This window comes from Osmerus eperlanus, chromosome 5 (assembly GCF_963692335.1).
Source record: "Osmerus eperlanus chromosome 5, fOsmEpe2.1, whole genome shotgun sequence".
NCBI classification, from domain to species: domain Eukaryota; kingdom Metazoa; phylum Chordata; class Actinopteri; order Osmeriformes; family Osmeridae; genus Osmerus; species Osmerus eperlanus.
In genome coordinates, this window is record NC_085022.1 from 1,172,568 (window position 1) to 1,196,764 (window position 24,197).

The following is a 24,197-nucleotide window of genomic DNA, read 5'->3' on the forward strand; positions in this document are numbered from 1 at the left end:
GGGATGAGGCCAGAGGAGAGAGGAGAGGATGGAGGGATGAGGCCTCAGGAGAGAGGAGAGGATGGAGGGATGAGGCCTCAGGAGAGAGGAGAGGATGGAGGGATGAGGCCTCAGGAGAGAGGAGAGGATGGAGGGATGAGGCCTCAGGAGAGAGGAGAGGATGGAGGGATGAGGCCTCAGGAGAGAGGAGAGGATGGAGGGATGAGGCCTCAGGAGAGAGGAGAGGATGGAGGGATGAGGCCTCAGGAGAGAGGAGAGGATGGAGGGATGAGGCCTCAGGAGAGAGGAGAGGATGGAGGGATGAGGCAGTGAAAGAGGAGGAGCTCTGCTTCTCTGTAGAGGCAGCATCTACTGCTGCAGCTGTGGTGATTGGCTGCTCAGTGAGCGACAGAGCAACACTCCCTCCCACTCTTCCTCTCTCTCTCTCCCTCACTTTCTCTCTCCATCTCTCTGTCTCCGTACAGTGGAGAGATAGCAGCTTCTGCTGGAGAGAGAGGAGCACCTGTCCTACAGGGGTGTGACAGACCCACGGCCAGGGGGAGAGTCAGCCACACGTCCATGCTGCATGACTGACGAAGGTAAGTCCTCGGGGGGGGGGGGGGGGGGGTCTGGCTGCTGTCTCTGAAAGAGGTGGGGTTCAGGATGAAAGTTCTGCCAGGACTACCACCCCTCCAGACAACAAGGCTGTTTCACTGTTCCAGATCTGTTCTAGAGGAAGTGAGGACTGGGGCTTGGAGAGTTGGGTCAAGCAGGACGACTCTATGAGAAGCAGCTGGCATTACGCTGATATGTGGATTAGAGAGATTACGTTTCTGACCGTTCTCAGAGCTCTGTGTGGTTTCAAGAGGCTGGGGTGTTACTGTACGTGAAGTCTGACTTGGGTTAGTAAATGTGCTGGGGAAGGAGTGACAGTTGAATCATTTTGAAAGATTTTTTCCTAATTGCTTTTTAGATGTGTCAGTCGCATGGTTGTTGCCGTAGAAACAGAGACTGATTAAACTTCTGCAGGCCAGTAAGATGAAGTTTACCTGGTGGAACAGGAGCAAGTTAAGATTAGTTTAAATTGAGGAGCTGAAGGAGAGCTTGTCTGTGTTAATAAACATTGTGTGCCCTTTGTGTTCGTCCAGCAGAGGCTGTTAGACTCAGCGAACAGTTGACAACAGCTGACAGACAACAGAGGATTTATCTGTAAGATATCAGCACAATGACAATCTGCTGAGTACAACGGCAGATTAATACAGTAATCCCATTCCCTTACACACACATGAGCATGCATACGTACAGAAGTGAGTGGGCTACACTGAGGTTACAGTAACTGCCATGCAACTGCACTTGATTTTACCTGGATAAATAAAGGTCAAATAAACACTGCAAAACCCACACTAGCAACTACACTGCAAACCCCACACTAGCAACTACTCTACAAAACCCACACTAGCAACAGTGTAGTTGGAACAGCCTTGAGGTTCATTTTGGTTAAGCAGTTAAGTTATTACAACAGTAAAACTTGGTATGGGGGAGGTTGGGGGAGGTTGGGGGAGGTTGGGAGAGGTTGGGGGAGGTTGGGAGAGGTTGGGGGAGGTTGGGGGAGGTTGGGGGAGGTTGGGAGAGGTTGGGGGAGGTTGGGGGAGGTTGGGGGAGGTTGGGGGAGGTTGGGAGAGGTTGGGGGAGGTTGGGGGAGGTTGGGAGAGGTTGGGGGAGGTTGGGAGAGGTTGGGGGAGGTTGGGAGAGGCTTTCCAGGGGTAAGTGGATGTTAACATTGATCTTGTTTTGAGAACACAACCTTCAACCCTCTTCACAACATCCCCTCTCCCCTCACACCCCTCCCCACACTGGGCCTACTGGCACTTTTATAACAACACTTACTTAACTGTATACCATTTTATGACAGCAATTCTGATTAACAATGTTTTGCTATGTAGTCACAGTGTTGACAGTGGCCAACCTTAATGTAGTGTTGTCCAAAACGTGACTAGCTTTGTAGCATACTAAAGCTAAAAAATTGTCCTATTATGGGTTATTTTACTAGTGCAGCTGCAGCAGCAGCCCACCAAACTAACTGGTGTGGAGAAGTCTGCATTCATAATGAAAGAGACCAAAATAGACACAAACAGATGAAGGAGAGAGAGGGTGAGAGAGAGAGAGAGAGAGAGAGAGAGAGAGAGAGAGAGAGAGAAGGACTGAGAGGGAGAGGGGAGGAAGAGGAAGAGAGGGGGAGGGGGAGGGAGAGGGAGAGAGAGAGAGAGAGAGAGGGAGAGACAGACTACAGAGAGTGAGGTAGGAGGGATAGATGGAGAAAGAAGGAGAGAGAAGGAAATGTGAGATGTGATGGGGAGGCAGAGGGCTGCCTGGCTGGAGCAGGTGCTGTGCTGCCTGGCTGGAGCAGGTGCTGTGCTGCCTGGGTGGAGCAGGTGCTGTGCTGCCTGGGTGGAGCAGGTGCTGTGCTGCCTGGCTGGAGCAGGTGCTGTGCTGCCTGGCTGGAGCAGGTGCTGTGCTGCCTGGCTGGAGCAGGTGCTGTGCTGCCTGTCTGGAGCAGGTGCTGTGCTGCCTGGGTGGAGCAGGTGCTGTGCTGCCTGGGTGGAGCAGGTGCTGTGCTGCCTGGCTGGAGCAGGTGCTGTGCTGCCTGGCTGGAGCAGGTGCTGTGCTGCCTGGGTGGAGCAGGTGCTGTGCTGCCTGGCTGGAGCAGGTGCTGTGCTGCCTGGGTGGAGCAGGTGCTGTGCTGCCTGGGTGGAGCAGGTGCTGTGCTGCCTGGCTGGAGCAGGTGCTGTGCTGCCTGGGTGGAGCAGGTGCTGTGCTGCCTGGGTCTAGGGGGGTGGGGGGGTGTTTAGTGTCACCCTGACCAGCGGTCTCAGCCAGGAACAGAGAGAGATCTGTCTGAGGCTGCTGGGCCTGTCCTCAGAACAGACACAGTCCTGCTGACTGTCACCTTCTACAGACAGAGAACTGTCCGTTTCAGCCTGACCTTGAAAGAGCAGGAACATCCTGCTGCAGGAACATTCTGCTGCAGGAACATTCTGCTGCAGGAACATTCTGCTGCAGGAACCTTCAGCTGCTGGAACATCCTGCTGCAGGAACATTCTGCTGCAGGAACCTTCAGCTGCTGGAACATCCTGCTGCAGGAACATTCTGCTGCAGGAACCTTCAGCTGCTGGAACATCCTGCTGCAGGAACATTCAGCTGCTGGAACATTCTGCTGCAGGAACATTCTGCTGCAGGAACATTCTGCTGCAGGAACATTCTGCTGCAGGAACCTTCAGCTGCTGGAACATCCTGCTGCAGGAACATTCTGCTGCAGGAACCTTCAGCTGCTGGAACATCCTGCTGCAGGAACATTCTGCTGCAGGAACCTTCAGCTGCTGGAACATCCTGCTGCAGGAACATTCAGCTGCTGGAACATTCTGCTGCAGGAACATTCTGCTGCAGGAACATTCTGCTGCAGGAACCTTCAGCTGCAGGAACATTCTGCTGCAGGAACCTTCAGCTGCTGGAACATTCTGCTGCAGGAACATTCTGCTGCAGGAACATTCTGCTGCAGGAACCTTCAGCTGCAGGAACATTCTGCTGCAGGAACCTTCAGCTGCAGGAACATTCTGCTGCAGGAACATTCTGCTGCAGGAACCTTCAGCTGCAGGAACATTCTGCTGCAGGAACCTTCAGCTGCAGGAACCTTCAGCTGCAGGAACATTCTGCTGCAGGAACCTTCAGCTGCAGGAACATCCTGCTGCAGGAACCTTCAGCTGCAGGAACCTTCAGCTGCAGGAACATCCTGCTGCAGGAACCTTCAGCTGCAGGAACATTCTGCTGCAGGAACATTCTGCTGCAGGAACCTTCAGCTGCAGGAACATCCTGCTGCAGGAACCTTCAGCTGCAGGAACATTCTGCTGCAGGAACATTCTGCTGCAGGAACCTTCAGCTGCAGGAACATTCTGCTGCAGGAACATGAAGCACTCAGAGATGACCTCTGAGTAAATCTCTGTAGAGCAAGCAAGGTAACAAACACAACCGCCCCGATGATGATCACTCTTACGAAAGGAAAATGCTAAACGGAACACGGGAACTGCATCGGAGCGATCTCTGATTATGTTCGAGGAATGAAGACTGTAATGTAAGATGTTGGGATGTGAAATCTCCAACGTTGGAAACTGGTCCTGCAGCTGGAGGGGGCGGGGGAGGAAGCACATGGGGTTGGAAAGACTTTTGTCCGCCGAGAAAATAAATCCACAACAATGGAATGACATCAACCAGGAAAAACACAGAGAGGCCACCAACCTGTACCGGGATAGCCGACAGATCCACTAGGCCTCAAGGGGGAGGCCAGGGGGGAGTGGGGAGGCCAGGGGAGAGTGGGGAGGCCAGGGGAGAGTGGGGAGGCCAGGGGAGAGTGGGGAGGCCAGGGGAGAGTGGCTGGGGAAGGCTGTCTTGGGGATGAGAAAGGAATTCTCTTGATGACTGTCTAAACAGACCCTATGTTGTTATATAGCAGGGGTGGGGAACGTCCGGCCCGCGGGCCGGCCCGCGGGCCGGACGTTCCCCACCCATTCCACACCCTTCCCCACCCACCCGGACCAAATCATTTGGTCCGGCCCGCCATGGCATTGCAGGAACCATATTATTAGGTGCTTTATTCGTTGGCAGCAGCACTATTTTAATATGTGGAAGAGGACGGTGAAGGGGCGCAGCGTTGCGTACCAATGTACCAAAAAATTGTATGGAATTCCTTTCTAGCAAATCAAACCCAGAATACGTTGTTAAGCCCCGAATGTTTACAACGTATGGCTCTGCGCCTGATTAACACTCGATAAGCAGTCTCAAAAATGGTAGCAATATAAAAAATAATACGATCCCTTTCCGTAATCATGATACCCCCCAAGAGATGTTCGATGCACCCCTAGTCAAAGCAGGCTGAATCTGTGCCAGCTAACATCACAAACCTCACCAAAGAGAAGCAGTTCCAGCCATCACATTAGGGGTGAGTTAATTAAATGTTTGACCAAATATAGCAGGCACATTTTTAAGTTGATAATTCTGTACGGCCCCCGAATGATTTTATAAATATCCAAATGGCCCTTGGCAGAAAAAAGGGGTCCCCACCCCTGTTATATAGGATGTGTTTGGGAGTTTTTAAAGATTTATTCTTTTGCCATTTTTCATGCTTTATTGGACAGTTTTAAGTGAAGTGTGACAGAAATAGCAAGGAGAGGGAGAGACAGAGAGACAGCAAAGGCCAAGGCCAGATTCAAACCCAGGCGGCGGCAGTAAGGCCCAGCCTGCATGGCAGTAAGGCCCAGCCTGCATGGCAGTAGGGCCCAGCCTGCATGGCAGTAAGGCCCAGCCTGCATGGCAGTAAGGCCCAGCCTGCATGGCAGTAAGGCCCAGCCTGCATGGCAGTAAGGCCCAGCCTGCATGGCAGTAAGGCCCAGCCTGCATGGCAGTAGGGCCCAGCCTGCATGGCAGTAAGGCCCAGCCTGCATGGCAGTAGGGCCCAGCCTGCATGGCAGTAAGGCCCAGCCTGCATGGCAGTAGGGCCCAGCCTGCATGGCAGTAAGGCCCAGCCTGCATGATACGCACACTTCTCTGTTGAGCCACCGTGGTGCTGCACTGGGGTGTTTAACACATTCTGGTGATGGAGATTTGCTTGGTGTAAATGACATGTAGTGTGTTTAGCTGTCACTTCATGATCCATGGAGGCGTTCATTATCACTGTTTTACAATGGTCTGTGGTGCTTGTTTCAGCCTGAAACAAAGACAGTTTTTCTCTCACTAAACCACAAAGACAGTGTTCAGCTTCATAAATATACTCCTTATTCGTTGTTTCATTTCATGGCACAGACGTCTGACTGCTAGCATGACTTCCTGTTGGAGCAGCGTGTCGCTGTGTTCAGCTTCATGAGGGCCCACAGGGTTACAAATATGTCTTTGTTCCCAAACAGCAACTTTTCCCCGTTTGACCAATCACCATTTATCCTTCACTAAACGATGATGATGGATCAACATCCATCCAGTCTTTCCCACAAAAGTAATTTTATCCCACTTTTCCGTCATCACCACCATCCTCCTCAACTCCAAGCATGGTGCTGGGTCACAGTCTGTGTGTGTTTGTGAGTGTGTGTTCTATTGATGAGACCAGGCAAAATCTCATAGAGATCAAAATAATCTCTCAGCTATAAATATATAAGCTTCTTATGCCTGCTGTCCTGCAGGACCCAGTGGGGGCTCGCGGGCTGGACAGGGTCAGTTCCAGCTGCTGACGTGTAGGCTGTTATGCAGCTTTCAGCACATCAAGGGGACACAGATAATGCAGCTTCACAGTAAGGACAGATCTGTGCTCCGCCGTCACCGCTGTGCTCGGCCCAAAACTTCTCTAGACGTCAGCATTAATTGTCACCAGTGGCCATTCAACGAGGCGTAGACTACTTTACAGTAGGCTAATGGTAGGCCACACATTACATGGATATTTTACAGATTTAAACAACCGATGCTGAAATTTTAGTAAAAAATACGCGGCAATTCTGTATTCAATTTTGCGTAAAAGGGACAGGAGGCTTTTTGGTGGCTGGATGGATGGGTGACATCTGGTGATGTAACTTTTCTTATAAAAACGACTCGTCGTGATCAGGTTTGACTCCAGGGGTTCAGTAAAAAAGGATATCTGTGTGTTTACGTGCGTCCGACCACATTAAACTGAGTTGACTCAGTTGATTCTGCTGTACTGATCTGCCTCAGGCTGTTTCAGCTCGGCCGAACGCTACAACGCTATAGGAACAAATCCTTCTGTTAAAGCGACTCATCTCCCTAATTGTCTGAAAGTGATTTCCTCCAAGGAAATCCTCGCTACAGTATCTATGGCAACGCCCATTAGTGCGGTCTGAGTCAACATCTCTCACAACCAGAAAAAGATTTTACAGAGAACAATAGGCAGCAGGAGAAACATATGGCGCTGCTCAAGTGGGAACGAGCTTTGACGCGTCTAATTGCTACCTAGAGACATGAACCACATGAGCAGAGAGCAAAGTGGACTGTTTACTGAAGTGATATGCAGACAAACTTAACCAATTAACCTGTTTGAACGTTCAATAGCCTATGAAAACAACAAGTTACAAAAGTAGCCCATAGCCTACTGTAAATTGTTTTGACTATGTGTTCTGGTTCTTCAGTGTGTCTGACTGAAGGGCCTCTAAATCGTTAGACGTGGGGGAGGAGACGGAGTCTTCTCCGGAGAGACGAGAGGAAGAGCGGTCTCTAATGGAAGCTATTTTGGACCGATGAAAAAATAATACCATCAGGAAGGGGAAATTGTGTTTGCTTGGGGTCACAATAGTGACAGGAAATCTATACATCCCTTGCAGGTTGTTCATTATTTGGGTCTGTTTTATTGTGCAGTCTACACCGGTGTCAGGTTTAAGTCACAACGTCGGTAACGCGTCGCCAGTTGACTATCTGTCAGAGGTTTTCTCTTTGGTCTATTTTAGGTGGATAGGGCCTATAGCCTATATGAAGAATATATCTCTCTTCTTTCTATAGGGAAAGCAATATGACGATATACCACGCTACAAAACCCTGAAGTGGAAAATAACCAAGGACTAGCTCTGGAAAAAAATAGGTCAAAGTCCTGATGCCATGACGTGAAATGCGTCACATTGTTTGAGGGGTTTAAGGCAGCAAACAGCCAGCTGTTCTTCCCAGCAGAACCTATCTACTGGAGAATGTGTAACCCTGTGGTTCCTGGGTCTGTCTGCGGTCTGAAAGTAGGACAAAGGAGAAAGGTCAGAAAAAAAGAATCATCAGCTATTGTCTTCAACCTTTTAACTACACCACCCCCCCACCCTCCCACCCTCCGCCCATTTTGTTCACCACACCCAGACCCCATCTTGTTTACCATACCCAGACATTTAAACGACAAACTAAACAGGAGGGAAACTCAGCTGGTCTGGGGGCTAATTGATGTTGAGAGGGTGAGCATTGTTTCCCAGCAGGATGCTGCCAGCCTTGAATAAGCTGCCTGCTCTCTGCTCTCCCCAGACAGCCCTGTCTCTCTGCTGGCTCGTTACACCAGCGTCCGCATGTCTCACATCAGAGAGGCACAGAAACACAAAAGCCAGCCGGCCTCTCAGGTCACCTCCCATTCAGTCACAGGTCACTGGCAGCCTGGGATGAGGGCTGGGGGTCTGGCCTGCACCAACCCTCTGTCAGTGAATACTCCATCACAAATGCCACTGTCACAGTCAAGGGTGTGTGTGTGTTCAGTTTGGGCTGTGGGCCGGGGTTCATCTGAGATGTGGGTTTGAACTCAGTAGTTGAGAGTCAGGTAGTGTTGTTCCTCCTCACCTCCAACACTCCACTGGCTCCCTCAACTAAACAGGAGCTTGTCCTCCACATTTTTCCTCCCCACAGATGTCATGGCGTCCAACGTACAGGAGCTCAAAGTTTAGGAACGTATACGGCAAAGCCGCCAGCCGGGAACAGTGCTTCGATGGCATAACCATCACCAAGAACGTTCATGATAACCACTTCTGTGCCGTCAACCCGAAGTTCCTCGCCATCGTCACAGAATGTGCAGGAGGAGGGTCCTTCCTGGTCCTCCCCATTCACAAGGTACGGTACAATCTCAGGTCCGGTTCACAAGGTACGGTACAAACTCAGGTCCGGTTCACAAGGTACGGTACAAACTCAGGTCCGGTTCACAAGGTACGGTACAATCTCAGGTCCGGTTCACAAGGTACGGTACAAACTCAGGTCCGGTTCACAAGGTAGGGTACGTCCTCCACTTCTGTTTATAAGGTAAAGCACTGTCTCCAGTTCTGTAAGGCTGTGCAATTCATAAATGTCTGAGTCAATAGTAGCAGTGTAGTATCTTTACACTCGATATTACCCCAAGGCTAACTCTACCAACTTCACTAGTTATTCATGTCTTTGTTTCTCAACCAACAACACAAACACAGATTTTGCTCAATAGTTGATCTTGCACACAACATGTATCAGATCATCGGTCTGCTTTCCCCCAATCTGGATTTTACAATTCACATAAAAGCAGATACTTTTTTTTATAGTAACGTGCAAATAGTGCCTGCAGAAAGTACAGCATAAGATCAAGGATCAGGGGTGCGTAGTTCTTACAGTCAATATCAAGTATTTCACTGGACATTTCTGTTTTTCTGACTGCCCCCCCCCCCCCCCCCCCCCGCCCCTGGTGAACTGCAAGGCTACGCAGGGCTGGCATGAACCCATCTCAGTCAGACATGTGACCTTGACTTACAATTCTGTCTTTCTCCTGGCTCTGGTATCAGACACAAACAAAGGAAGGCTGACAACGCCATCCACAATGGACACTGTCTGACAGCGATAGCACAACTGTTGCCTGAAACCTTGAGGCATAACTGAATCAAGATGACATCCACATTGGAAATCCTGTTCAGTTTGATGATATCGATGATCATTCTTTCACTCTGTAATGTTTTCATGTTGTAAAACCAAACAAAAAACTAAGCAAAAGTAAAACCATTTTTTTGAGCCTGAGATTAAAAGTTGTTGAGGCAGGCTGGGATTCAGAAGACCTTGTCTCGTGTGTGACAGCACAGTAGCGCCCCTCAGGGGACACAAGGGGACATGCAGGACTCGACCCAACATGGTCTCCTCGGTGCCGTCCCACACAGTTCTGTCCACAGTTTTACCAACAACCTCTGAGAACCATCTGTCCACTCTGTGTTTCTCCCCCAGGCCGGCCGTATCGACCCCCACCACCCCAAAGTCTGCGGCCACCAAGGCAGCGTGCTGGATATCAAGTGGAACCCCTTCATCGACAACATCATAGCCTCGTGCTCCGAGGACTGCTCTGTGAGTGACACCATCCCCAGGACACTCTTCACGGCCCAACACTGCCATGTGAGGTGGCAAACTAAGTCCACCTCTGAATGGGTGTTTCATACGAGGGCCGTTGGTAACTCCTGTGTGTGAAACATTCAGGATAACACCGAGATACATGTAGAATGTAATAATATAACACGTATACGAAAATGATTGATAATACCTCACCTCGTGCCTACGACTGCAGTACCACCCAGGGGTTATTAGGCAACACACCTCTCGTGGTTTAGTGCTTTATTTAGTTCTGTGTCAGTGCGTTGAACTGAGATGTGAGTGTGTGTCAGTGCGTTGTTGTTGAACTGAGATGTGAGTGTGTGTCAGTGCGTTGTTGTTGAACTGAGATGTGAGTGTGTGTCAGTGCGTTGAACTGAGATGTGAGTGTGTGTCAGTGCGTTGTTGTTGAACTGAGATGTGAGTGTGTGTCAGTGCGTTGAACTGAGATGTGAGTGTGTGTCAGTGCGTTGAACTGAGATGTGAGTGTGTGTCAGTGCGTTGAACTGAGATGTGAGTGTGTGTCAGTGCGTTGAACTGAGATGTGAGTGTGTGTCAGTGCGTTGTTGTTGAACTGAGATGTGAGTGTGTGTCAGTGCGTTGTTGTTGAACTGAGATGTGAGTGTGTGTCAGTGCGTTGTTGACGTTGTGTGTGTGTGTCAGTGCGTTGTTGACGTTGTGTGTGTGTGTGTCAGGTGAGGGTCTGGGAGATCCCAGAGGGGGGGCTGAGGAGGAACCTGTCCGAGGCCGTGTTGGAGCTGTACGGTCACAGCAGAAGAGTAGGACTCATCGAGTGGCACCCCACCTGCAGCGGCCTGCTGTTCAGCGCCGGCTACGACTTCAAGGTACACATCCACTCTGGGGAGGGAAGGACACATCCACTCTGGGGAGGGGAAGGACACATCCACTCTGGGGAGGGGAAGGACACATCCACTCTGGGGAGGGGAAGGACACATCCACTCTGGGGAGGGAAGGACACATCCACTCTGGGGAGGGGAAGGACACATCCACTCTGGGGAGGGGAAGGACACATCCACTCTGGGGAGGGGAAGGACACGTCCACTCTGGGGAGGGAAGGACACATCCACTCTGGGGAGGGGAAGGACACATCCACTCTGGGGAGGGGAAGGACACGTCCACTCTGGGGAGGGGAAGGACACATCCACTCTGGGGAGGGAAGGACACATCCACTCTGGGGAGGGGAAGGACACATCCACTCTGGGGAGGGGAAGGACACATCCACTCTGGGGAGGGAAGGACACGTCCACTCTGGGGAGGGGAAGGACACATCCACTCTGGGGAGGGAAGGACACATCCACTCTGGGGAGGGGAAGGACACATCCACTCTGGGGAGGGAAGGACACGTCCACTCTGGGGAGGGGAAGGACACATCCACTCTGGGGAGGGGAAGGACACGTCCACTCTGGGGAGGGAAGGACACATCCACTCTGGGGAGGGGAAGGACACATCCACTCTGGGGAGGGGAAGGACACGTCCACTCTGGGGAGGGGAAGGACACATCCACTCTGGGGAGGGAAGGACACATCCACTCTGGGGAGGGGAAGGACACATCCACTCTGGGGAGGGAAGGACACGTCCACTCTGGGGAGGGGATGGACACGTCCACTCTGGGGAGGGGAAGGACACGTCCACTCTGGGGAGGGAAGGACACATCCACTCTGGGGAGGGGAAGGACACATCCACTCTGGGGAGGGGAAGGACACGTCCACTCTGGGGAGGGGAAGGACACATCCACTCTGGGGAGGGAAGGACACATCCACTCTGGGGAGGGGAAGGACACGTCCACTCTGGGGAGGGGAAGGACACATCCACTCTGGGGAGGGAAGGACACATCCACTCTGGGGAGGGAAGGACACATCCACTCTGGGGAGGGGAAGGACACATCCACTCTGGGGAGGGGAAGGACACATCCACTCTGGGGAGGGAAGGACACATCCACTCTGGGGAGGGAAGGACACGTCCACTCTGGGGAGGGGAAGGACACGTCCACTCTGGGGAGGGAAGGACACATCCACTCTGGGGAGGGGAAGGACACGTCCACTCTGGGGAGGGAAGGACACATCCACTCTGGGGAGGGGAAGGACACATCCACTCTGGGGAGGGGAAGGATTGTTTACAAATGTGGACAAACAGCTTTTTTATCATAGCTGAGGATGTGGTCATTAAATAGGCCGTTCTTAACAAAAAGTAGGTGGGGGGGCAGATTTAAGTTTTCAAAAAGTGTATTGGACATGTCCTACCCATGTATAATGAAACCTACGCCCCTCGTTCAACCGCTAGTGTGTCGCTACTTTTTAATCGCAGTTTTTCATCACAGGATCATCAGAGCTCCTACTGAACAAGCCCGCAGAGACATGTTTCCTGTGGTAGTTTGGTTGAGCCTGGTGAACCCTAACCCTGGTGTGATGTCTTCTGACAGATCCTGCTGTGGAACCTGGAGGTGGGTGCGGCGGTGAGGATGCTGGACTGCCACTCAGACGTGGTGCTGTGCATGTCCTTCAACACGGACGGCAGCCTGCTGGCCACCAGCTGTAAGGACAAACACCTGCGCATCATCGAGCCTCGCTCAGGGAAGGTGCTGCAGGTGGGGCTCTGCGTTCTGGACACACACACACACAAGTATATATATACACAAACACACACCCCCAGACACACACTCAGTCAGAAGTGCGTGTGTGAGATGTACGGTGTCGTGTCAGTGAGGAGGGTGTGGTGTTTGTGGGGTGTGTGGACAGGAAGCGGACTGTAAGAGCCACAGAGTGAACAGAGTGGTGTTTCTGGGCAACATGAAGCGTCTGGTGACGACGGGTGTCTCACGATGGAACACGAGACAAGTGGCACTCTGGGATCAGGTGAGCCCAAACGTGTGTGTTGAGTTGTGTGTATGTGTTAGTGTTTGTTAGTGCATGTGTGTTCTGTGGGAGTATTGTGTGTGTGTGTTAGCCGAGTGGAGGGTTGACAGGGCTTGTGTTGTCTCCACAGGAGGACTTGTCCGTGCCCATCGTAGAGGAGGAGATCGACGGCCTCTCTGGGCTGCTCTTCCCCTTCTACGATGCTGACACACACATGCTGTACTTGGCAGGCAAGGTACAGCACAGCGTCACGTGTGTGTGTGGGAGAGAGAGGCAGGAAGAGAGAGAGAGAGAGCGAGAGAGAGAGAGAGACAGAGAGAGAGAGAGAGAGAGAGAGAGAGAGAGAGAGAGAGGAAGAGAGACAGAGACAGAGACAGAGAGAGAGAGAGAGAGAGAGAGAGAGAGAGAGAGAGAGAGAGAGAGAGAGAGAGAGAGAGAGAGAGAGAGAGAGAGGAAGAGAGACAGAGACAGAGAGAGAGAGAGAGAGAGAGAGAGAGAGAGAGAGAGAGAGAGAGAGAGAGAGAGAGAGAGAGAGAGAGAGAAAAAGTTGCCATATGTTACCAACATTTACATTTCCAGTGTGCTCTGTAATCTCAGGTGTGTGTGTGTTTATGCGTCTTGTTCACAGGGAGACGGCAACATCCGCTACTACGAAGTGAGCACTGAGAAGCCCTACCTACAGTACCTCATGGAGTTCAGGTCCCCAACTCCACAGAAGGGACTGGGTACGTCTAACAATAACCAGTCTTCATCGTTGTGGCAGTACATTCAAAACAGCTGAAGCCTGTAGCGGCCTGGGTTCAAATCTGGCCTTGCCACATGTCTTCCCCTCTCTCATTCTGCTTTTACTGTCACACTTGAGTTAAAAACTGAACAATAAAACATGAAAAAGGCTCAAAAAGTATGGCAATGAACATCAGTAAAATAAGGTGATGACGTGTCATCTTGAAGTCTTTTCCTGGTGTGCTCCGCAGGTGTGATGCCCAAGCATGGTCTGGACGTAGCGGCATGTGAGGTGTTCCGCTTCTACAAGCTGGTGACTCTCAGAGGCTTTGTGGAGCCAGTCTCCATGATAGTCCCACGGAGAGTGAGTACGGGAGGAGAGGAGGAGAGGAGGGGAGAGGAGGAGAGGAGAGGGGAGGAGGAGGGGAGAGGAGGGGAAGGGGAGGAGGTGAGGGGGAGGGCAGTGAGTACGGGAGGAGAGGAGGAGAGATAGTTATTGACATAAGTTGCTGCACTGGCAAACAGCAGAAACTTGATTCAAATCTCACAAACAATATCCCTTCAAAAGCCACACCAGGGAACGCAAAACGAATTGCTCAGGCAAAGTAATTCCACTGGATATCAGACTCTACCCTCTTTCAGGCACTATTAGCAACAGCAGTAGCTGATAATGCTACACTAACTTAGAAAGTTGGACCGTAATCCCCCACACCACATGGGCAGCCTGCCTCCCTGCCTCCCTGCCTCCCTGCCTGCCTGCCTCCCTGCCTGCCTGCCTCCCTGCCCGTCGCCCTCCTGTCACTGTGTCGCAGAGCAGCATGGCGAGCCAGCAGTTGTGAGTGTTGTTGTGTGTTTGCAGTCTGAGACATACCAGGAAGATCTGTATCCCATGACGGCCAGCACAGAGCCGGCGCTCACCGCAGAGGAGTGGCTGAGCGGCACCGACAGAGGTGAGGAGCTCTCTGACTGCATCCTGATCATCCTGACCGTGTGCATGCATGTTAATGCGTGTGTGTGGGGTACTTCCAGAGCCAGTGCTGATGTCCCTGAAGGCAGGCTACAGGAGGCCAGGCCAGGTAGGCTTCAAGGCCCCGGTGAAGGAGAGGAGGAGCGGGCCAGGGAACGGCCTGGATCTGCTGGACATGGTGCCGCCCAAAACAGAGAACGAGGTGAACATGCTAGAGCGGGTTTCCTCTCATCCACAGTACTATGAAACAGCAACAGGGTGTGGGTGTGTGTCCAGGACTCACTTGTCCACATTGTCCTCCAGCTCCTGCACATGTTCTTCAGACAGCAGGATGAGATCAAGAGGCTGAGAGAGGATCTGGTGCAGAGAGACGTCACCATCCAGCTGCTGGAGCTGCAGCTCAACAACCTGAGGAACAACAGCTCCTGACCCCTGACCGCCCCCATCCCCCCTCTGATCTTCTGCCCTCTCAGGAAGAGACACCGTCTCCCCCCCCCTCCCGCACCGAGCTGTGAATACTGCCAAACATCCCCCCCCCTGATATCCTACCCCAACACACACCCTTGCCAGTCCTCAGGGTACTCATATAGATCTGGTGGAGTGTAAGTGTGTGAAGGGTTAGGCTGAGGGGACCTGAGGACAGGGTGAAGTTAGGGCCACCTTTGGTGATCCTCATTTACGAGTTCCAAAAACATGCGTTCCCTGTTAGTACATCTAGGGTCTGCCCTGGTAGCCAAAGCACCCATGTAGGATGTGTAGCTGTGAGTAGAATCCACCCTGACAGTCTAGCTAGGCAAGGGGCCCTCTGGCTAGGAAGCAAGACCGTTTGATGCAATAACGCGTAACCTAAATTGAAGTACCGTACTTGTGTGTCATCTTGAAGATAACTTAATGAGTAACATAGCAGGTCGGCTGCAGGAGTGTTGCAGCGTTTAATGTGATGAAAATGCTCCAGCAGTGATCTGTGAACAAGAGGTGATACGATGTGAAAACCAAGACTCTAACCCACTATCTATCTGGTACTATTCCTTCTGTACATGCAGTTGGTTTTCATGTATTGTTAAATGATCCTCCCATCAATACTTTATTGAATATTGTCAAATGAAAGGCATCAACTTACCAAGCTGTATCAGTGACAGCTTGGCTGGTCATGTGACTTGGCTTTCCGAGGTTAAAGGGACCATTCAGGGAACGTTTCCTGAAGTCTGAATGAAATCTATCAGAGATGCCAAGGATACCTGGGACCCACTCGTGTGTGTTTAAACCTGTTAATAAAAGTTACAATACAGTTTAGAAAAATATAAAGCATTCAAGGTCAGAGAAGGTAAAACATTGAACCCTGGAAAAGACAATAACAAGAGTATCTTATAATTTGAAAAGATGTTTGTTATGTTGAAGAGAGTGCTGTGTACGTGTAGTTTGGAGGAAGTGTAACTGCAGGCTTTAGTACGAACATGAACAAGTGTTATCATGCTACTTATTGGAGCATGAATCTGCATATCCCTGCAGCTGTCCCATTTACTAATTAAATTAACTGACACCTAAAATGTACCATCAGTGTACTGTCTTCAACAGCTGCAATGATTTCCATTTGTGTGCTTCAACAGTACATCACAGATAAGCTTGCCAAGATGACAACATTTACGTTTTTAAAGATTGTAACATTAGACTGGGAGTTAAAACTCCTCTGGGGGAGAGGGACGACTTCTGAACGAGTCAGGGGGCTCTGCTGGAGGCCAGGGACAAACACAGCCTCCAGACAGCCTCCAGACTGCCTCCAGACTGAGTCAGGAGGCTGTCTGGAGGCCAGGGACAAACACAGCCTCCAGACAGCCTCCAGACAGCCTCCGATCCTCCTGAGGGAGTGTTTTGGAATAACAAGAATATTACCGGGTCAGAAACCACACCTCTTTATGATCTTCTGCCACTAGGTGGTGCCCCATGTCACACAACTGTCTCACACATGGTGTAATAGCTCCTCACTTGCAGTAATTACATTGGTTAAAAGGGGTGATGGTGTATGTGTAACAGATAGCAGCTGTTCTCATTTCTAAACATGGTTAAGGATTAGATCTTTACTTAGTATGAAGAAATACCCAACCATCTCGCCAGCTTGACATTTCCAGGAAAGTCATTTAACAACTATTACAAATAAAAATAACATTACATTTTGGAGGGAACAGAAAAAGAACACAATCTCAACTGCTGAGAACTAAATGTTTGGCGTTCAGTAAAAACAAGGAAAATAAATTGTTAGATTATGGCAAGGGGCGGTGGAACAAATCTTAACATTTCAAGAGACCACAGGTTGCACCAGTCAGGAAATCTCAAGTTTGCATGAGTGCTTTGGTACAATGAGATCTTCCTGCAGTCTTGGTGAGAACCTTTCCACAACATAGCTGGAACACTGAAAACACACACCAAGGAATAGAATTACACTGTCTTTCATTTTACAATATTTAATTTATTGATTACAACAGGGAAATATAAGAAATGTCCACCATTATCAAACTAGCATAGAAAAGGTTTTGGTCACTATTTACAAAAATCCACAGACTTTTCAAGAAAAGGTAAGAATTAATCTTGTGATGATGGAGGACATTCATTATAAATCTACATGAGGGGAATTCAGTATATTAGGATTCTCAGCATCCCTGACAAGACATGGTGCTACAGACTTCATTAACAAAGGATAGAGAACACAGGCAGGTATGTAGGGCATTCAGTCCAAGGCATGGGTACATGGGTCCATCGTGGGGAAACGGACACTGCCGACAGGATGTGCGAGCACACAGAGACACATCTTGAACATGGATTTCCAATTCTGGTTACACAAATGTCAGTGCAGTCTCTCTAGTGGCTCGATAACAGAGGGAAGAAATTAAATTCCAATAACATAAAAAAAAATATTGTAATTCCCAACTAAACCCATGGTTAACATTTCCCACTCCCACCCAATATAATAGCTTAAAAACCAACAAGGAGACATATGCTTAAAACAATACGAGGGGGTATGGTGAGGGTACGACAGCGTCTCTAGTCGTCATCATCATCATCATCATCGTCGTCATCATCTTCTCCTTCGTCATCTGCTTCTCGTTTCCTTTTCTGTCCCCGATCCTCACCTGTACAGAACAGTCGTGTCGCGTTAGTGTGAGAAGAACATCTCCACTTGAAATGTGTATTTATGTGATCATTCAGCTCCAGCATGCTTCCTACTCACCATCATCCTCCAACTCCTCCTGGAGCAAGGAATCAAACATTAAACACGTCAAAAAAGCCAAATATTTTTATTGAATTAATGTCATAAAATTTAAACTCAATTTAAAATCAAATTATATACTGTGTTTTTTAAATTAAAATTTCAAATCTGAAAACACAGCTAAATGTGTAGTAGTTGTGACACTACTAGCCTGATAAACAAGGCAATGCTAAAGGGGGACATGGGGCAGTGCCGTAACACGTTAAATGCACGTTTAGATGGCGACAAGCTCACCTCCCCACTCAAGTCATCCTCGTCTCCTGCCTCCTCATCTTCTTCCTCCTCTACCTCCTCCTCATCTTCATCTTCGTCTCCTGGGGCAGCATCTTCATCATAGTCTTCCTCCTCTACCCCTTTACAGGAATAAGAGAAGATTTAAACACTTAATGGATGGGTGAGAGAGCCCAAACTAGACAACCACATAGCTTCTACCCCCACAGCCAAGCTCCGAGCTTCTACCCCCACAGCCTAGCTTCTACCCCCACAGCCTAGCTTCTACCCCCACAGCCTAGCTTCTACCCCCACAGCCTAGCTTCTACCCCCACAGCCTAGTTTCAGCAAACATTCACCATAAGAACATACATAAGAACGCACATAAGAATATTACAAACAGGAAAAAGGTAAACCCCCCCAAAGGGGGGGGGTTGAAAGGTCCCTCCTCCTGCTGACTGATCAATCCCAGCTCGTACGCAGCAACACAGAACATACCGTCCTCGTCCTCGTCGTCCTCGTCGTCCAGGCCGGTGTAGCCCTCTGCGTCAGAGTCGGGGGCCTCCTTGTCCTCCTTGTCGTACCCGTCCAGGTAGGTCAACTGGGGCAGCAGCGTGAACACGTTGTCTCGGTACTCCCCCAGGTTGGTCACCTCACAGTTGAACAAGTCTAAACTCTTCAGGTTTTCTAGTTTTTTCTGCAAGGTAGAAAAGAGAGATTGGCGAGTTGACAGACGAGTTGACGGGTGACTGCTCAGTGCTAGATCACAGGGTCTCTCCAGCAGGTGGACGGGGCTCAACTCACCAGAGGTTCTATGGTGCTGAGGTCTTTGATTTTGTTTCCACTGAGGTTCAGGTGTGTGAGGTTCGGACATCTCTCCGCCAAGACTTCCAGACCGCCTGAGATTCTGTTATCACTGAGCTCAAGCTGAAGGAGCCATGATGAGCATGTTTATCAAGTGCCAGTTAAGAGGATTGTAATAGTGTTTTGTATGTCACAACAAGTAAACTTACCTTTTTTAATTTCTTTAGTTTGGGCAAGTTTGCAACTGATGTTAAGCCCACATTGATTGTACTTAAGAATTCCAATTCTTCAAATTCATCTGTGAGGCCCTCAATTTTTCCTTCATTTGAGCGGCAGTTATCAAGAACAAGTTCTTTCACCTGGAAGACAGGGGCAATTTGATAACATAAATAACATGAAAGATTTAAACCTCTTTGAATGGGGTGAGATTCAATAAAGGCAACCTCTATCAACTAGTTGGCTAAAGCTGGCTTGTAAATGATTGCAGAATGTAGAAACAAAGTATGTTATGTATTTAGAAAAACGTGTACATGAGTATACAGTAAAGTCGATTTTATAGTTTGAACTTGGCCTTATCATACATTTTCGTTGGATTGTAAATGTACTGCTATGCACAACACCGCATGATCTCGTGTCTTAAATAGAATGCAGCAAGCTTCTCGAAATTTGTAACAAATGTCTTGACCTCATGAACGATATGCTGGACAAAATGGCCGTCCGCGTTTATATTGTGGAATTTGCATCTAAAGGATCATTTGGAATCACGTATAAGCAGAATTGTGTGATTGTCGGCGATAAAATCGTGTGCGAGTGGGGGTGGAGAAGAACTGCGAGGTTGGCGCTTACTTCAGTTGGAGGAGGGGGCGTAATCCCCACAAACACCGTTATTCACTCGACGTTTGTGTTGGACAACATGCATCTATGTATGTTCACATTAAACACAAGGTCAACGATTGACCATGCTTTCAACTATGTAAATGCAGATTTCTATTCGGGCTAATTGCTAAAGATATAACCGCTACAAAAGCTTTTCATTATTTGTCATTGTTGTTAGCAAGAGCTAACACGAGTTGTCGACAATGGCCAGGGAGGCAGGCTAACTGCTAAAATGGCGACGGAATGCTAGTCTCGCTAGCTAACCTAGCAGCAGGTATCGAAATGAATACGAAAGCATTTTGTTGAAAGGATTGACCCAGAAAGAATATTTTCGATGTATAAAAAGTCACGCAAAACGTTGTCTTATCCTGAGAGCTTTGGTCTATATTAACCTAGCACTTGGCACAGCTTCTTGTTTTTAGCTGATATGAGTGGATGTCGGTGTTGTGCTCTACTACGATAATAGCCCAGCCGTGTGACAGGGTCTGACGACTTATTTGCTTCCAGATATGCATTTCTGCACACCGCTGTTTACTGCGCCGTTACGTTAGTTGTCTGTTTGGGGCCCGTCTTTTAGCATACAATATTTGTGCCATTGTCTTTCGACCTCGCACATCAACAAGATGTTTTCGCAAACAGGACTGATGCTGACTGGATGGATTTTATTTGGCTCTCCTTTAAAGCCAAGAGTAGCCGTTTCGGAGATACCAAAACCGGCGAACCTGGTACCGGCGACGTTTCAAGTCGCGTAGGTCACTGATGTTGGCCATTATAATGTTCAATGGACATGTAAATTAACTCCTTAAAATCTGTTGGTAGCTTACGATTAATTTCCGTAAACGGGGTAGTGTAGCCTACGTATTACAGGCTGCTAGCCACCGAGTGTTGTTGACTATGCGGAGCGGCCTCTGTGCGCTAAGCGGTCCGTTTCCATTGAGCGTAAATTAAGTTTATCAAGCCCCAGACCTACAAGGGTCAGTTTTCTGGTAAACACATCATCGTAAATTACTTGAAATCGTTACGAAGAATAGAATACACTTCGTATGAACTACAAAGACTAAATGAAAAAAAAAAAAAACACTTTACAAACTACTTAAAACAACCTCGTCCGTAGGGTAGCCTATGACTTATGCCCAATAACTAAATATCCATGTGCATAACAGTTTAACTGCAGATAATAACGTTAGAATGTGAATGGTCACCAACAAAAAGTAGCACGGAGACCGTTTAAACAATTCTGATATGAACAACCGTAATTTCACAAGCAAGATGGACTACACCATACAAAAACGCACACGAGTCAGTCCATTGTGTTGCATATTTAACCCGATTCCCGAATTGAATAATTAAATTTATTGTGTGAGCCTACAGTTTGTTAAAAGGGCGCGATCATGATTTTACTAAACAGTCTACCCCATGTTTACGGACAAGTTTAACTCCCATCACAATCGCCCTGGCATTGTGATGAGTTCTGCACACTGACTTTGCAAGCTTTTCACAAGTTGCTTTTCTAAAAACCTTGCATGGCTCGCCAACACGATCGTTTAATTAGAAGTTCAATAAGTCAAATTCAGTCTATAGGCGCCCAAATGTTGTTAAATTGAACGCGAGAGAGACTCAAACCTTACATGCACTAACGTTACTTACAGCCTATAATTTGGAAATAAATAATACATATTTGAGGATGTTCTTACGTCTGAAGGTGTTCGATTCCGCAGCTCTAGATGAATTCTTTTTTTCATGTCCATTTTAAGCCTAACAAGCTATTCCAATTCATAAACCCAAGAACAGTTGAACATGTAAAGCTCTATCCACACAGCTACCGCCTTGGCCACTATTCACTCAAACTTGATAAGTAAGGGGCGGGATCAGGAATGTATTGTCGTCACTTTAAACCAATCAATACATTCATAGCAGATATACCAACGTTTTCGGACGCCCATCCTTCATTCTGAGCCAATCACAGAACAAGGCGGGGTTTAGTGGTCGTATGGTTGGAGAAGTGCTATAGCTACTAGGCTATTGAATACTGCCCTTTTAAGTTATTTCACAGCCAAGACACAAATGTAACGCTCTTCATACTTGTATTAAAACGTGTAATATGAAATGTGTAGGCTACACAGGTTCAAATTTCTCAATGGAAAGTGAAAATGGACAACAAAAAGCGTTCTAGTGAACTGTAAAATACTGCCCAGGGCAATTACTTCACGATAGCGTCTCTTCACCTTTTTAATTTAACCATAGATACTCGTTTAGTATTTCAATATTTTACCTGCAAACCTTTAAGGTGAATGTTTCAAATGTTCGGCTACAACATTACAATTTAAGACCACCAAGCCTTGAGACGTTATAATATAGGCTAGGATATATATTTTGTTGTGTAGCCTATTATCACACATTCAGGAGTGATAGCTACAATTTAAGCTATTTAAAGGGTGGGTATAGATGATAAGCAAGAACAACCAAGTTTTCTACATATCCACTTCACTTTCAGTAAACTAGATGAACAACCGACGTCACTGCCAAGATCAACAACATATTTGGGCATTGCGACAAATTCACCTCCCATGAAAAGAGATTGACAAGAGCCTCCACAAACAACAAGCTGGATTTTCCATATCCTTCCCCTTTCAGTTTAGGAACCTACCAATGAAAACACTACAACGACTACCGACTTCCTTTCCCCATTGAATCTACTGCATTCCAACGAGGCCAAAGAAAAATGTCATCTGACCTTTCCAATCGCCATTTTGTCAGCAGAATACACGATGTCTTGAAATAAAGATAAACAAAAATTATAGCTTGAAATGTGAAGTAAATTAATCCACATTACCCATCATTCTGGCCATTGACGTGTTGCGCTGCCGCTTTTAGAGGCACGGACACTGAACAGCAACTGCGTGGCATTTTCGTGTCAAAGCCGACTTGGTATGCTGGCTTGAAAACCCACCGAATTTCAAGAAACTGCTCGTTTGAATATCATAAAATGTATGGAATATTATCAATACGTAAGAGCCATATAGCAGCGAAATACCGTCTTAGACTGCCGTTGTGAACAGTTTCCAGCCCGCGTCTGCAGGTTTTATTGAGAGCCATTGAACGGTCTCCTAGCGTAGGGAGCACCACTTTCCTCTGGGTGTGCTTCATTGCTGCCTTTCCAGCTAGTTTTGCCACACTGTGCTCCACCGACTACAGACTGCAGTTGTCGGAGTAGCAGAATGCGTCCACTTGAGTGCGCAATGTAGCCTACCCAGGGCACGGCCCGTAGAACCACGGCACCTGCACACTTGTCTTAAGACAGATCTTTACTCATTGGCGTAATGTCGTCAAGAGCACACAACAAAAGGTGAAAACGACCAAACGCTGCTCAGCCATGCTTGTGTTGTGTTGGCGACTATGGCGTCTTCGTTGTTTGTCCAATGGCTATCAAACATCGTCAAGTCAAGAAATCGAATTTCCTCAAACTAAGCCCCTGAAACGTACAGAAATAGTTGCCCCTCTTTCAAAGTCACTGTACTAAATTATGCAGCGAACGATGAACCTGCAGGCTGCACTTCTAGGCTACGTGTTGAGAACCTAGAGTCTGTGTCTACATCATTGCATCGACATAGAAGTCCGGTTGTCCAGATTGGCCATTCCAACGGGACATGCTTTATACCAATTATGGTCTTTTCTATTTTTTCTTCATTATTTGACTTATGACGTTATGGACATTGTGCAAAGATCAATTGTAGAGTTCAAATATTGCCATCTAGTGTCTAACCTTGAGATTACAGTACCTGACATCACATTCCCCGAACTGCAAAATAGTATTGGAAGCAATCATTGTTGAATTTAATTTGGCCAACATTCATATTCAGTTCTCAGTCCATACCATCCAATCCAATTACATTTTATTTTATTAAACAAACAATATAACAGGGATAATAAAGGGGGGGTAAATACAAGGTCATGCCAGACAACCCAGTCTAAGTAAGTACTGTTTGTATTCAGCAGACAAGGACCTATCTTGCATATTTTACTGTTGTTGGGCCTGAATAGAGAGTGTGAGGGCCTGTGGTAGTGAAGTAGCCCAGCAGGGAGGTTGTGTCAGACACAGCTGTCGCGTGTCTGTCCTCCAACGCTGCTTCCATTACACCCAGCCTGCTGCCCCCACTACACCCAGCCTGCTGCCCCCACTACACCCAGCCTGCTGCCTCCATTACACCCAGCCTGCTGCCTCCACTACACCCAGCCTGCTGCCTCCATTACACCAAGCCTGCTGCCTCCACTACACCCAGCCTGCTGCCTCCACTCTAGCTGCCTGCTAGATGATCTGTGGAGGTGAGTTCTAGCTGACGAGGAAGCTACACATGCTGGGATACCTTGAAGGTGTTGATCAAACAGGGATCCCTCAGTGTGGACTTCCTCAGTGTGGTCTCCTTCAGTGTGGACTCATTCAGTGTGGACTTCCTCAGTGTGGACTCATTCAGTGTGGACTTCCTCAGTGTGACTTCCTCAGTGTGACTCCTTCAGTGTGGACTCCTTCAGTGTGGACTTCCTCAGTGTGGACTTCCTCAGTGTGGACTTCCTCAGTGTGGACTTCCTCAGTGTGACTCCTTCGGTGTGGACTCATTCAGTGTGGACTTCC

The 24,197-nt window shown here is 48.5% G+C and overlaps 2 protein-coding genes across 4 annotated transcripts; one reads left to right on the forward strand and one right to left on the reverse strand.

The window, feature by feature from the left end:
• The first annotated feature begins 364 nt into the window (after positions 1 to 364).
• On the forward strand, positions 365 to 16,029 carry coro2bb (coronin, actin binding protein, 2Bb). Of its 2 annotated transcripts, none has more exons than XM_062460906.1 (12): positions 365 to 578; positions 8,392 to 8,592; positions 9,715 to 9,831; positions 10,548 to 10,697; positions 12,293 to 12,457; positions 12,609 to 12,725; positions 12,856 to 12,960; positions 13,354 to 13,450; positions 13,700 to 13,812; positions 14,308 to 14,398; positions 14,478 to 14,617; positions 14,719 to 16,028. In XM_062460906.1, the coding sequence occupies exons 2-12, from the start codon at positions 8,392 to 8,394 to the stop codon at positions 14,842 to 14,844; spliced, it is 1,422 nt and encodes a 473-aa protein (XP_062316890.1). In that variant the 5' UTR covers positions 365 to 578; the 3' UTR covers positions 14,845 to 16,028. The 2 variants fall into 2 exon arrangements, with proteins under 2 accessions (XP_062316890.1, XP_062316891.1); XM_062460907.1 differs by lacking the exon at positions 365 to 578 and adding an exon at positions 6,275 to 6,420 and having other exon boundaries at positions 14,719 to 16,029.
• An 829-nt stretch (positions 16,030 to 16,858) lies between these two features.
• LOC134020716 (acidic leucine-rich nuclear phosphoprotein 32 family member D-like) lies at positions 16,859 to 21,420 on the reverse strand. Of its 2 annotated transcripts, XM_062460909.1 has the most exons (7): positions 21,262 to 21,420; positions 18,901 to 19,050; positions 18,692 to 18,814; positions 18,386 to 18,584; positions 17,912 to 18,030; positions 17,639 to 17,657; positions 16,859 to 17,540 (listed from the first exon to the last, which is right to left on the reverse strand). In XM_062460909.1, exons 1-7 carry the CDS (start codon positions 21,313 to 21,315, stop codon positions 17,452 to 17,454), a joined length of 753 nt encoding a protein of 250 aa, XP_062316893.1. In that variant the 5' UTR covers positions 21,316 to 21,420; the 3' UTR covers positions 16,859 to 17,451. The 2 variants fall into 2 exon arrangements, with proteins under 2 accessions (XP_062316893.1, XP_062316892.1); XM_062460908.1 differs by lacking the exon at positions 17,639 to 17,657 and having other exon boundaries at positions 17,890 to 18,030.
• Between the last annotated feature and the right edge of the window lie 2,777 nt (positions 21,421 to 24,197).